Below are 14,239 nucleotides of genomic sequence, written 5' to 3' on the forward strand. Positions count from 1 at the left end.
CCAATCCCAAAGAAAGCAGGTGTTGACAGATGTGAGAATTACCGAACAATCAGTTTAATAAGCCACAGCTGCAAAATACTAACACGAATTCTTTACAGACGAATGGAAAAACTAGTAGAAGCCGACCTCGGGGAAGATCAGTTTGGATTCCGTAGAAATACGGGGACACGTGAGGCAATACTTACCTTACGACTTATCTTAGAAGAAAGATTAAGGAAAGGCAAACCTACGTTTCTAGCATTTGTAGACTTAGAGAAAGCTTTTGACAATGTTGACTGGAATACTCTCTTTCAAATTCTGAAGGTGGCAGGGGTAAAATACAGGGAGCGAAAGGCTATTTACAATTTGTACAGAAACCAGATGGCAGTTATAAGAGTCGAGGGACATGAAAGGGAAGCAGTGGTTGGGAAGGGAGTAAGACAGGGTTGTAGCCTCTCCCCGATGTTATTCAATCTGTATATTGAGCAAGCTGTAAAGGAAACAAAAGAAAAATTCGGAGTAGGTATTAAAATCCATGGAGAAGAAATAAAAACTTTGAGGTTCGCCGATGACATTGTAATTCTGTCAGACACAGCAAAGGACTTGGAAGAGCAGTTGAATGGAATGGATGGTGTCTTGAAGGGAGGATATAAGATGAACATCAACAAAAGCAAAACGAGGATAATGGAATGTAGTCGAATTAAGTCGGGTGATGTTGAGGGTATTAGACTAGGAAATGAGACACTTAAAGTAGTAAAGGAGTTTTGCTATTTGGGGAGCAAAATAACTGATGATGGTCGAAGTAGAGAGGATATAAAATGTAGACTGGCAATGGCAAGGAAAGCGTTTCTGAAGAAGAGAAATTTGTTAACATCGAGTATAGATTTAAGTGTCAGGAAGTCTTTTCTGAAAGTATTTGTATGGAGTGTAGCCATGTATGGAAGTGAAACATGGACGATAAATAGTTTGGACAAGAAGAGAATAGAAGCTTTCGAAATGTGGTGCTACAGAAGAATGCTGAAGATTAGATGGGTAGATCACATAACTAATGAGGAGGTACTGAACAGGATTGGGGAGAAGAGGAGTTTGTGGCACAACTTGACCAGAAGAAGGGATCGGTTGGTAGGACATGTTCTGAGGCATCAAGGGATCACCAATTTAGTATTGGAGGGCAGCGTGGAGGGTAAAAATCGTAGGGGGAGACCAAGAGATGCATACACTAAGCAGATTCAGAAGGATGTAGGTTGCAGTAGGTACTGGGAGATGAAGAAGCTTGCACAGGATAGAGTAGCATGGAGAGCTGCATCAAACCAGTCTCAGAACTGAAGACAACAACAACAACAACTGAACATATGTATCTTTCTGCTTATTTTAGTCCTTTGTACTTTGGTAATCATTTTGCCACAACCGCGTCATAGTCACTGTTACCAGTCCTCAAAGAGGTTAGGTCTATTTGTTGCCATTAAATCCGATATATTTCCATCATGATTGGGATTTCTAACTACCTGTTCTAGACAGTTTTCAGAGAAGGCATTTAGTAAACTTTCACAAGATGTCTTATCACGCTCACCACTAACAAAACTGTAATTTTCGACCGTGATTTTCTCTAAGGTTTTCGGTAACATCAGGAGACGAGTGTGTTGGGCGATAGAAGGATATAGGTATCATTTTACGCCCACCCCTGATACTGAATCTTGCCCAAACAATCTCACTTGCAGCTTCAATTTCTACCTCTTTGGGTTTGAGTTTCTTGTGCACCGAGAAAAATACACTGCCTCCATTTCCCATTTGCCTATCCTTTCGATACACACTTAAAATTTCCCCCAAAATCTCACTACTATCAATTTCAGGTTTCAACCAGCTGAAAGCTGTACCTAGTATTATGTGAGCTTCACTGCTTTTAATGAGCATTTCACACTGTGGCATTTTGTTACTAACGTTTCGGCAATTTACCTTTAGGATTTTAATACTTTCATATGTGGGAGGCATTTCTTTCGATCTTACACTTATACTTCTGGGTTTCCTACAGCTATCGTTATCTGGATTGGATGGAGAGTCATGTAAGCTAAAAAACTGTTGTGTGCACCCCGCACACAGTCAGTTAACTGAGCAGCAGCCTTTGATGATTAGAACAATTATTGACGTTTGTATAAAGTTTTGATATCCTGAATAAAGAAAGAGGTGATTTTAATCATGCAGAAATTCGGAATACAGGAAATGGAAATATAGGAAACGAGGGAGAACACTACACATCTAAATAATCCAGGAAAAGTAATTTTTGTTGTCTAGACAGGAGACCAAATAATGATCGCAATAGAAAGAGAAATAATAGCGAAAAGAATAATTGACAGGTTTTTGTAACCAGTGATCCAAGCACCACTGACACTAAGGTAAAAGAGAGTGCATCTGTGTCAGGAGAAGTACAGATACAAATAATTATCCAATAATAGTGTCGGAAAATAGCCACATCCTGGGATGTGGGCCTAGACACTGAAAGTTAATTGCATTCACTCATACGATTCCTACAATAGCATGGTTATTACAAGGAAATAATATAGAAGAGAAATAGTAATTAAAGCCAGTAATCAGTTGACAGGAGTTACATATGAATGTAGATATTTATATAGACTCACGAATGAAATTTAATTAATTTCACAAGAATACCTGCACACACTTAGACATAAGAATAAATGTCCCATGTTACCGGTGACAGGAGTATATACCGTAGGAATAGCGAGTAGTAAAGGAAAACAAATTAAAGAGGAAACTCGGCTGCCATTATAGATAAGTGATGTTGAATTTATGCTATTAAAGCTATTAATAGTAACCAATGTGAATCTACAGATATTGTTAGGCCTAGATTGGTTATTAAAATATAAAGTAAAACTTGACTTTGATGATGTGTTATACTGGACCAAGGACGGCTCCAATCACATTACACCATTTAAAATAAATACGTAATTAACTAAAAGGGATTTATTACTACTTGTCACTGCTCCGTTAACGTATGATGAAGAAGAAACAGAAAATCTCGAAGGGTATCAGGAACAATAAAGATTAAATCTCAGGTAACTAACATACTAACTGAAGTACAGCAACACAATTTGTATATGGCCCAAACGAAATACGAGAGTGTACTTTCTGAGAAATCTGGAGTGATTGGCGATTATGTTTGTCAATTTAAGATCAAATATAAGGAACCATTTTTTTAAAACCTTATCCCGTTCCCATAAGTTTAAGACCCAGTATACGAGGAAATACAGAAAATGGTAGAAAATAAGGTGACAGAAAGACGTGTAAGCGTATAAAACAACTCCTTACTTGTAATAAAGGAACCTGTGGCAGGAGTGTGATTAGTGTTGGATTCACAGACTAAACAAACATACAGAGACACAAAGAGACAGGCCTGTATCTATCGAGGATTGGTTAGCGGAATTAGTACAAGGAAGGTATTTTTGATGTGATTGCTGGGTACTGACAGCTTAAATTACACAAAAATTCACGAAAATATACTATGTACCATTTCAATGCAAATTCTTATCAATTTCAAATGTCACACTTTGGGTTAAATATTTCAGTATCAGTGTTCATGCGAACACTAGATGAGGCACTAGTAACGGATTGCTACAAGAATTAATTATTTACGTAGACGATATATTAACAGTATCCAGGACGTGTGAAGGACACTGTGTCTTACTAACTAAAATACTATAAAAGTTTCAGCAAAAGGGTGTCGCAGTTAACGAAATAAAAACAATGACTCTTGTTTGTGGGATTAGCTAGATTCTATCGTCGCCACAAACAAGACCAACCCATGAACGGTCCAAGATTATTGTTATTGCCGAAACAAAGAACAAAATGGCTATGGGATGAAGGATTATCCAAAGCATTCTGTAATATTAAGCAGGCCTTGATGAAGGCAGCAGTTTTGCGACATCCAGTAATGCATGAAGCCTTCAAATTAGCAACCGATGCATCTGAATATGGTATCATGTGTGAACTGTTCCAGGGTGACTGGAATCCCGAGTTGAGAGATCAGAGAACAGAAGGATTCGCTAGTAGAAACCTTGATAAACATGAACCAAATTATACAGCTACAGAAAAGGAATTATTAGCTATTGTATGGAGTAAAAAACGTTTGATATGCTCATTTGAGGGTCCAAGATGGTAATATATTCGGATCATCATGCGTTATCTCTCCTTATGGATAGTCGGTTATTGCACAACAGAGTAATGAGATGGGGATTATTCTTACAGGGCTACCAAATAAAAATTAAATACATTAAGAGTTCAGAAAATATGGTACCACATGGATTATCATGACTACCTTTAGATATGAGTGACATAACGAGAACTAGAGGGCCACGAATAATATTCAGTATTAACTTCTTGACAATATATGATGAGGTAGGAAGACTGTTAAGAATGAAACAAAATATAAGAACAGATATTATTTTAAGGAAAAGATACAAAAATATGAAGGAACACCGGTGTTGGTAGAAGATAACATATTTGGACGATAAGGGAAGAAGTATTATTTTGTAAGTTACATAATAAGAATGCGTAGTGGAAGCTATGTATTCCACAAAACCTAGATAATGAATTAATGCAATAAAGGATATGTGCATATGTATGAAACATGTAAGTAAGTTTTATTGTTTTAAGAACTTAACCCGAAAAATAATAAAAATAAGCAGAACATGCGAGATATGGCACAAAGTTAAAAACGATAGCAACCATGTATCATATAAGATACGCCCTATAATTCCGAAGGCTCTATATGCTCTTACGGCTGCAGATTTTTTTGGACAACTACCATTAGGAATAGGAGGAGTAACATACTTTTGTCTTAGTGCAATGTTGTTCAAGATATGTAAAATTATATCTTATAAAGAGGCAACTATGGTCAGTGTAATAAACTGCTCGAAATAATATTTTATTGGTACAGGAAAACCGAAAAGACAATTGACTAACGATGGATCACAGTGCTGAGTAATATTTTTACAGAATTTTTAGCTTGGGAAGAAGTTAAACATGTATCTGCATCGAAATACGAGCCACAATAGAATCGATGCGAGGGAATTATGAGGGGAATTGGCCATTACGTAGAACATATTGCTCTGAAAAACATACAGCTTGGGTTCGGATGATTCCGGAGTTCCAAGTAATATTGGACGAACTACCTCGTATGTTAACAGGACTGTCCCCTGTCGTAGTGTTAAATAAGAATTTTATCGGAGAACCTCTGCTAAAGCTATTTAAATGGCCGGAATTAAGAAATATACATTTTCAGGAAGTTACTGAGATAGTAAATGACAATTTCAACAGGCAAGAAGAATTAAGAGTACACAAATACAATGAAAGAGCACAAATACCATCATTTACTATAAATTATTTAGTACTAATAGAAGAGTATCGTCAGAGTGGAAATATAAAGAAACAGGCCAGAAAGTTTTTCGCAAAATATGCTGGACCTTTCAAGATAATAGGGATACCACATCCAAAAGCAGTATTTCTGATCGATCCCGAAACGGGACACGAAAAATGACTTTATAACACTGTCGCAATAAAATTTTTTAAGTCCTCAGTATAATCTATTCAGATTAGGCGGCGTGACGTTCGCCAGGTTCCGAGTTAATTGCTTCATTTTTTTTCCATTTCAGTTTTCTGTGAGGCAATTTCTTCCTCTTTAACTATTCTGTTGTCTTTCAGCTTTCTCCGACTATCTTAGAGAGATTTTGCCAACGTGATGTGTAGCTGTAAAAAATGTACAGATATACGTACATTCTATTACATAAGTATAGCATATCTTCATAAGTCGTTGCAGCAAGGTACAGATTTACTGTAATAATTGAAGAAAATACTAGGGTACAATAAAATTATGTATTTATTTGTGCAGTCTTTATAAAAACGATAGAAATAGTTTTATATATTTTCTATGTGAAATTTTGTGTTTAGGTTGGGTTCTATGTATGTTTTATAGGAGAGGATAACTAATGGAATGAATAATATATTTTTCTAAGTAAAGTAATAACCGTCACATGTTAGGTAAGTATAGAATGACCCAGTACCCACACCGTTGTTAAGATCCACAAAGGTGATTGACAAAGGCATTAGGACAAATGACAGCAACTAAATGATGAATAACGCATGACTACCAGATCTCTACTGGCTATCCACAGGGGTGAATTAGGATAAATTTCCGGGGTCTGCGATGGTGAAGCTGTGACAGTCCGTTCTGTAGGGCTTGCCGACCGTTCTCCCTCCGGTGTCACAGTCAAGAACCTTAGCAGAAGGGAACCTTGGGTGGAGGGTGGGAAGGGAATCTGTCATTGGGGTCTATCGTCTTTTTCTTCTTGATCCTAACGTGCTTATTCTAATACTTTTTTTTTCTTTCTTCTCCATTAGGAGTACAAAATCTGTCCTCCCTCTTTCCATAAGCATATGTTACTATCGCTATAATCCTTTTCTTATCCAGACCACATAGTGGTAATGACACCCTGTTTTCATAGATAAAGCCGAGAGATCATGACAAAAATGACATAGCGACACGGACTAATGTTTTTTTCCTCATTAAGATATGCAGTTTTCTTCAGTAAGTTTGATGGTTGTAGCTTATGTTAGCGACTTAATCTGAAGGTGGAGAGATAGGACAGAAGCAGGTAAAAGGTAAGAAAGATGTACCCAGAAAAGCTAAGTTATTCAGAGGCAATTATATAACACATCAATAATAACAGGTTGAGAAATAGGAGTAATAAGAGAAAAGAAGTAAGTAAGAAACTAATATTTTATATAGATATTGGGTAAGATAACTATGCTGAGGAGAAATCTTCAATATTAGAAATGGTAAAAGCCGTTTGGTCAGAGACTAGTCATTTGATTGTAAGCACGAAGGTGAAGTGTATCCAGATTTGTAGAAAGGTAGGAGGATGAGAGGGTAGGTTTACCTATGAAAAAGTGAATGTATACCTGAGGTCAGGTGAATCCAAAGAAGAGAGGACATGAAACAATTTGGTAGGAGTGAGAGTGCAGTTTTACCTACGGAAGAGAGAACCTACACCTAGAGTCAAGTGATCGAAGGAGGAAAGGATCTGAACCTTTCTTTCTTTTCTTTTTTTTTTTTTTTAAGGAAAATGAAAGAGCACTTACCTTGCGAAGACAATACAGCATGTTCAATGTATTTGTCCAGAGACTTAGATGATGAAATTGGAGTGATTATAAAAAATACAAAACTAGGAAACTAAATGAAACGAAAGTAGGGAAGTATCCCTTAGACTTTTCCTTCTTGAATAAACATTGAAGGAGAACAGTTCTGAGATTTATAAACGTGGAAAGTAACATAATATGAAAAGCCAACATGTAACTCCTTAAAATAAATAGCCGGGTAAATTTAGCATCTCCGTGGTAACAAACTAGCGTGATGACGTTTGTTTTCATGAAATAAACCATGACACTGAAGTTTTAGTCGAGTGTTTGCTGATCTGGGCCTCCTTTCAGCCGACGTCCGATAGACTGTAAGTCGTGGGCACTGCACCAGGAGTCACCGAAATTGCGTTCACATGGATGTTGCTGGTCCATTTTAATGTGATGTCGCAATTTTACTATGTCTTCAGTCCAAGCGGAAGCGACACTTGTCCTTTCACAAGCGTTTTCACCGTTAAAGAACTACCCAGAGTCATTGTTCCAACAATATGCTGTAACTTCTTCACTTGCTTCTACTGTATGTCATTAATGGCTATAACTCTCTCTTGCTGGAGTCTCTCTGCGCGTCCTCCAACGATTTGTACAAACACTCAGATGCAATGTGGCACAAATGTAATCACCTTCTGCACCAGTCCTATCACTGGAAAGAGCCCAACGAAATTGTTCCAAGGACACAGTGATAGTCTGCCTACTCCTACTAAGTGGCCTGCAGTGATTTTTACCAACTAAGCACATCTTCTTAGCGCATAACCAGACATCTGTGGCCCCGAATCTGGCTGGGATAACAGTACCAATAATAAGCTCCAAGGCACATACAAAAAGTCTTATTGGTTACATACCTTGGCAGGTACAACTCACTACGACACCAATCCCTATAGCACTATCTCCTACGATGGATATTGTTACACCTCCTGTGTCCGCCTCCATCAGTACCAAGCACCACTGATGGAGCATTTTCTGTCACCACATGCGCTTGCATCGCTTCATCCCGACCGCCAGTACAGAGGGACCTTCTAGCTGAACCCTGCAGCTTTGGAGGAGATAGACCTTAGGTATCTGTCGTCCATGCAAGTGAATCTGTTGATGAAGCACTTCACGACTGCTAGCTGAACTCTCAGGACACACCTTATCATCAACACCGGTACCACGTTCCACAGGTCTCACCGAACCTCGTATACACTACTGGTCAAAAGTTTTCAATCACCTGTCACAACTAGGGATTTATGGTTAAAACAGACATTCTGTTTTGAATATTCTGTCATATTGCCGGCTCTAATAATAAAACAAGTATAAACATGTAAAAAATAATCGCCTGTGTTGTGTATTTGATTGGTTGTTCTCAGAGGGTCGCCGACGGGTCACAACAACATTGATGTGCTTTTACCTAAGACGATTCTATTCAAATAAGCCTCATTCCTTCAACTATCTGTGTAGCAATTAGTTCGCATTATTTCACAGTACATCATGTGCATCTAGTAGTGTGTTTGTATACCTGATCAGGTACGTATCATATCACCTCCTAATGGGATGGAAGCAGGAGACGGAAAAACATACCGTAGTTGCAGCTCTGCTGCAGAAAGGATGTTCTTGTAGGACAGCAGCAACGAAAGTTGGCATAGACCAATTTACAATGGTGTATACCTTGTAGTGGTTCTAGCGAACTGGTGATAAGCAAGTGTTTCGTACCCAAAGTAACGTAATACAGAGAAGATCAGGTCATATGAGTGTGTGTACTGAGTATATGTCAGAGGACTCGTACTGTCCCTCAAATTCGCGAGGAAGTACATAGAATGTGAGCAGTTTCAATCTTTGTCCCACCAATTCAACGTCGTCTTCGCGAATAAGGTTTATAAGAGTGCACAGCAGCCAAAGAAACATTTACAACAAAAACAAAAGATGTTGAATAGATAGCAGTGGGCACCACAACATAAAAACTGCAACGTGCAACAATGGTCCAGTATATTATTCACCGAAAAATCTAAGGCTGAAATATTTGGAAACCATCGCCGAACGTTTGTTCGTCGACTTCGTGGAGAACGTTTGAAAAGTCAGTGTATGACGCCAATGGCGAAGCATGGTGGAGGGTCGGTCATGGTGTGGGGATATTTTGCGGGTGATAGAAGCCGGTAACCTAGTGAGAATTAATGGAAAATTAAAAAAAGGAAGGATATCACAGTATAATGATCGACAACGCAGTTCCATCTGGCAAAAAACTTACTGGTCGCGGGTTTGTTTTGCACAAGAACAATGATTCCAAACATGCTTCTAAATTGTGCAGAGGGTATGTCAGTAGAAAAGATTAATGTGGAGAACTGAAGAATACGATCTGACCCAGTCAGTCACCTGATTTAAATCCTGTTAAACTCTTATGGAATGAAGTTGACAGGAAGATTTTAGAAATGTGAGGTCACCTAACGTTGAAGATTTACGGTGATATTTACAGACGTATTGGACTGCAGTATTTGCAAAAACACTGCAAAATCTTATCTCCAGAAAGCCAAGAGTTTGTGCAGCTGTTCAGAGGGCATTGGGTGGATGCTTTGAAGAAGCTAAAATCTAAACATTTTGAATTGTACTTAATGATGAGAGGGGAAATATTTATTTTGTGGGTCTATTTCGTTTGTACGATGTGCTTGTACATTGAAATAAATTGTATAGTTTTCATGACGGATGACCGAAAACTTTTGACCGGGAGTGTATGAACCCTGCCTGAAGCGATCAGCTACAAGAAGTTGCCCTGTTCCTAATAGGAAGAATGCCATTCTAGGCATAGCCATGTTTTTGCCTAATGGTGCCGGGAGGTGTGGTGCTTGCATTGAATTGTTAGTGGTTAGTGTGCTACCGTTCGCCAGTTCAACTCTGACAACTACCAATTATTTGCTATTCAGTTTTTACAATTTCTGGAAGATTCAGGAAATATCTTATGTTTGTAATGTTTGTGTATTATGGAATATTCCATGACTGTATAAGCAGCAGCACTACGCGCCTACAAGGTCAGTTCTATACTGGTGTTCAAAATAAGCCTGCTTTCAATGTTGATTGTTGTATTTTATCAACGACCCTGCTTTCTGATTTGGGTCTGGGTTTACGGTTGTCGTTCACGCTTAGTACAGTCACGAATTGGCTCCATCCGATTTTCATCTGTTTCCAAAACTTTAAGAACAATTTCAAGGACTTCACTTTCATATTGATGAAGCGGTGCAAGCAAGAGTGAAGTTGTGGCTCCCTCTACGAAATCAAACATTCTTCAATGATAGTATTAACAACCTAATGTTTCACTAGGAGAAATGCGTTCGCCGTCAGGGTGATATGTTAAGAAGTAAATATGTAGACATGAAGAATAAAGATATAGAATGTTAATAGTGTTTGTTTTATTTTAAAATCATTTAGAGTTTTCACATTAAAAATTGAGAGGCATTACTTTTCAACACGCTATCGTATACCCGCCTGGGTAGCCGAGAATGCTAACGCGCTGCTTCCTGGAATCGGTTAGGCGAGCCGGCCCCACATCGAATCCGCCCGGCGGATTAATGACGAGAGCCGGTATGCCGGCCAGCCTGGATGTGGTTTTTAGGCGGTATTCCACATCCCCTAGGTGAATACTGGGCTGCTCCCCACTTTCCGCCTCAGATACACGACTCATACATATTTGCAACATGTTCGCACTATTCCATGGCTTACACGAGATACAGACAGCTGGGGTACACTAATTCTGTCCTGGGGGGGGGGGGGGGGGGGGGAGAGGGTGTTCGGGATGGCGGCAGGAAGGGCATCCGGCCACCATCTGAAACTAATACTGCCCAATCAATAGCACCAAGGCCGACCCCACATTGCTGCAGGAATAAGGCCTCAAGCAAAGCATCGTATAGAGGTAGTGGTGGTAAGTTCCTATGGGACCAAACTGCTGAAGTCATTGGTCCCTAGGCTTACACACTATTTAATCTAACTTTAACTTATGCTAAGGACAACACACACACCACACACACACACACACACACACACCCATGCTCCAAGGAGGACGTGAACTGTGGCAAGGCCCCTTAGACCACGCACCTCGTATAGAGGAAGCAATGGCATACATACGTAAGTGTATCTGTAAATAGTACATTTTACTTTTACCAGTCGTTACACAGTGCAAATAGAACAACGAATTATGAGCTTAAAAAGCACGAAATAATAATTAACTGTATCGAAGGAAACAAGTTTGCTGTTTTAATAGGAGAGAACTTTTTAGGTGATTGTTTCTTCACTGTCTCATACGATTCACAGGCACACTTGGACTCTTACAAAGAAACTGGAAGATAGGCTGAATGTTTTAAGACCGTGATGGAAGGAAACATGACGTGTGTACTCTAAAGAGACAGGCAAAATCAAATGGAAGCAAAATGACCCAAAACCCATTTATAGTCGCACAGATGGAAGGGGAGACGGGAAAGGAAAGGAAAAGGAGGGTAGGGGGCAATTGTGGTGTGCTGGAAGACTATCCAGTTGATAGGCGAACAAATGGTCGAACGAACGAATTCCCACGGAAGCATAAAGATGAAAAAGGAAAACAGAGAGATGAGATGATAGTCTTTTCAAGTCACTGAAAGCAGCGGTGAGAGGCTTTCCGTCGTTACCGGAAAAAATAAAATTACTCACCTGAGCGTGTAAGGAAATTGTAGCGAGCACGCTTGCTGACGTATGGCGAATTCCCAGACATCATGATGGCTGAATCGGAGTCTGAATGATACCCAGAAATATCACTCGAGTCGTCGTCATCTTCCGCCACCTCTTTCATCAGTTCAAGTACCTATGAACAAGTAAATATGATGTCGTTATCAGTTTTACGTATGGTGTCTCAACAAGAAACCTAAGCTGTAATCAACAGACAAGTTTCTGCGATTTAAATGAAATAAGTTTACACCGTATCTCACATAAATGTGTATCTAATGGTGAAGGTTCAATACGTGGTGGGAAGGAACATTTACTAACATAACAAATATTTTTATTGTAATATTTGTCCTCTCATTAAGCACCAGCAAATTATGAGAACAGTAGTGTACACTCGAGACACTTGTAATGATGTATCTAATTCCTGCTTCTATTATGTAGCCTTGTCTTGACAATAAATTGTTTACGCATTAAAAATAAATAGTTTTTGGTTGGCGAGAGATCTGGCGAACGTGATGGAGATGGGAAGGCTCATAGTGCAAGCTATACATGGACGGCAGATGGCAATATTAGCAGTGGAGGGTATATAAATGGTGTTAGGGGAGGGGGGGGGGACGCGGAAAACAGTCCAATCGTTGTCGTAAGGCAGAAATGGAGCGATTCATCCGACATCCAAAAGGATATGATCATTGGCTAGGGGCCGAGAGTGGAAGCATTTCCAAAATGACTAGGTTTGTGAGCTGTTCATGTTCCGCCATGGTTAAAGTATACCGTGCTTGGCGCTATCCAAAACCAGCGCCGAGGCAACTGTGGTGTTCCAAGGTCCACAGGTGATATGAGATGTGTACAGGCAAACAGACGTGTAACTGTGAACAGCTGACTGCCCAACTACCAAGTGGCTACCAACAGTTTCTCCACAACAATTGTTCAGCGAGCGCTGCTGCGTATGGGCCTCAACAGCAGTTGCCCGGTTCATGTGCCCATGTTGACTGCTGCTCATCGGAAACGAAGGCTGGAGTTTCCACGCCAGTACCGCAACTGGATGTCCTTAAGTAGCGACAGGCGACCTTTTCAGATGTATCACGTTTTATGATCCATCGGATAGACAGCCATTGGCATGTACGTTCTTGGAACAATCGTCAGGAGGGTCCAAGCCAGAGGAGGGAGCGTTATAGTCTGGGGAATATTTTCGTGTCATTCAGTGGGTCATCTCGTCACTCTGGAGGGGACACTGGATCAACACAAGTATGCATCTATTCTTGGGTACCATGCACCCCTGCGTTCAGTTTGTTTCTTCTGGGCGCGATGGTATCAACAGGACAATGGAACGTGTCGCATAGCTCACAGTGTACGTGCGTGGTTCGAAGAGCAGCCGGATGAGTCTATCTTATTACCCTGCCAACCAAACTCCCCAGATTTAAACCAAATCGAGAATCTGTGGGATCACATCGATCGAACTGCCGTTTCATTTAATAGTAGGACCCCTTTGGTTGCCATCCGCGGCACATTTACGCAGCGGTACTTCGACGATATTCTACGCCCCATTTTGTTGCCCTTTACGGCAAGCTCTCATGGGCGTACATTCAAGCAAGATAACGCCCGCCCGCACACTGCAAGAGTTTCTACTGCTTGTATTGGTGCCTGCCAAATCCTACCTTGGCCAACAACATCGCCATACCTCTCCCCAGTTGAGAACGTTTGGAACATTATGGGCAGGGCCCTCGGGATTTTGACGATCTAACGCGACAGTTGGATAGAATTTGGAACAATATCCGTTAGGATGGCGTCCAACAACTCTGTCAATCAATGCCAAGTCAAATAACTGCTTGCGTGATGGCCGGCGGTGGACCGATGCGTTATTGACTTGTACAATTTGTGAAGCTCTTTCTCTTGAATAAATCCAATTTTTCTGATATTGTAATCATTTGTTTGCCTGTATATGTACATCACATCTAGCAATTTCGTTCCATTCGGGTAATTCCTTCACGGTGCGTCCTTTTTTTTCATCTTAGAGTGTATTTCCAATCATGACATATATTGTCAGTAATCAATTAGCGCGCGTTTGGAGTAATGATGTCCATAATTACAGTTCTAAAAGAAAGTGATCTTCATTATTCTCAAACAAAAAGTGTTCTAATTTCCAAAAGAGGCGAATAATGCTTCTGCCAATATCTTCGATCACTTATTCAGTGTTGTTAGAGGTATGAGGTGTCCACGTCTATTGTGAAGGTATCTACGAAAACTACACTCCTGGAAATTGAAATAAGAACACCGTGAATTCATTGTCCCAGGAAGGGGAAACTTTATTGACACATTCCTGGGGTCAGATACATCACATGATCACACTGACAGAACCACAGGCACATAGACACAGGCAACAGAGCATGCACAATGTCGGCGCTAG

At 40.0% G+C, this 14,239-nt stretch overlaps 1 protein-coding gene across 1 annotated transcript in view; it reads right to left on the reverse strand.

Annotated features, from left to right (window-relative positions):
• Nucleotides 1–14,239, reverse strand: part of LOC126253035 (uncharacterized) — a 449,954-nt gene that overhangs the window by 242,864 nt on the left and 192,851 nt on the right. Inside the window, exon 6 of the mRNA XM_049954103.1 lies at nt 11,824–11,974. Within this exon, the coding sequence (XP_049810060.1) occupies nt 11,824–11,974 (151 nt within the window). The remainder of the gene's footprint in view (nt 1–11,823; nt 11,975–14,239) is intronic.

This window comes from Schistocerca nitens, chromosome 4, assembly GCF_023898315.1.
Source record: "Schistocerca nitens isolate TAMUIC-IGC-003100 chromosome 4, iqSchNite1.1, whole genome shotgun sequence".
In the NCBI taxonomy this organism is placed as follows: domain Eukaryota; kingdom Metazoa; phylum Arthropoda; class Insecta; order Orthoptera; family Acrididae; genus Schistocerca; species Schistocerca nitens.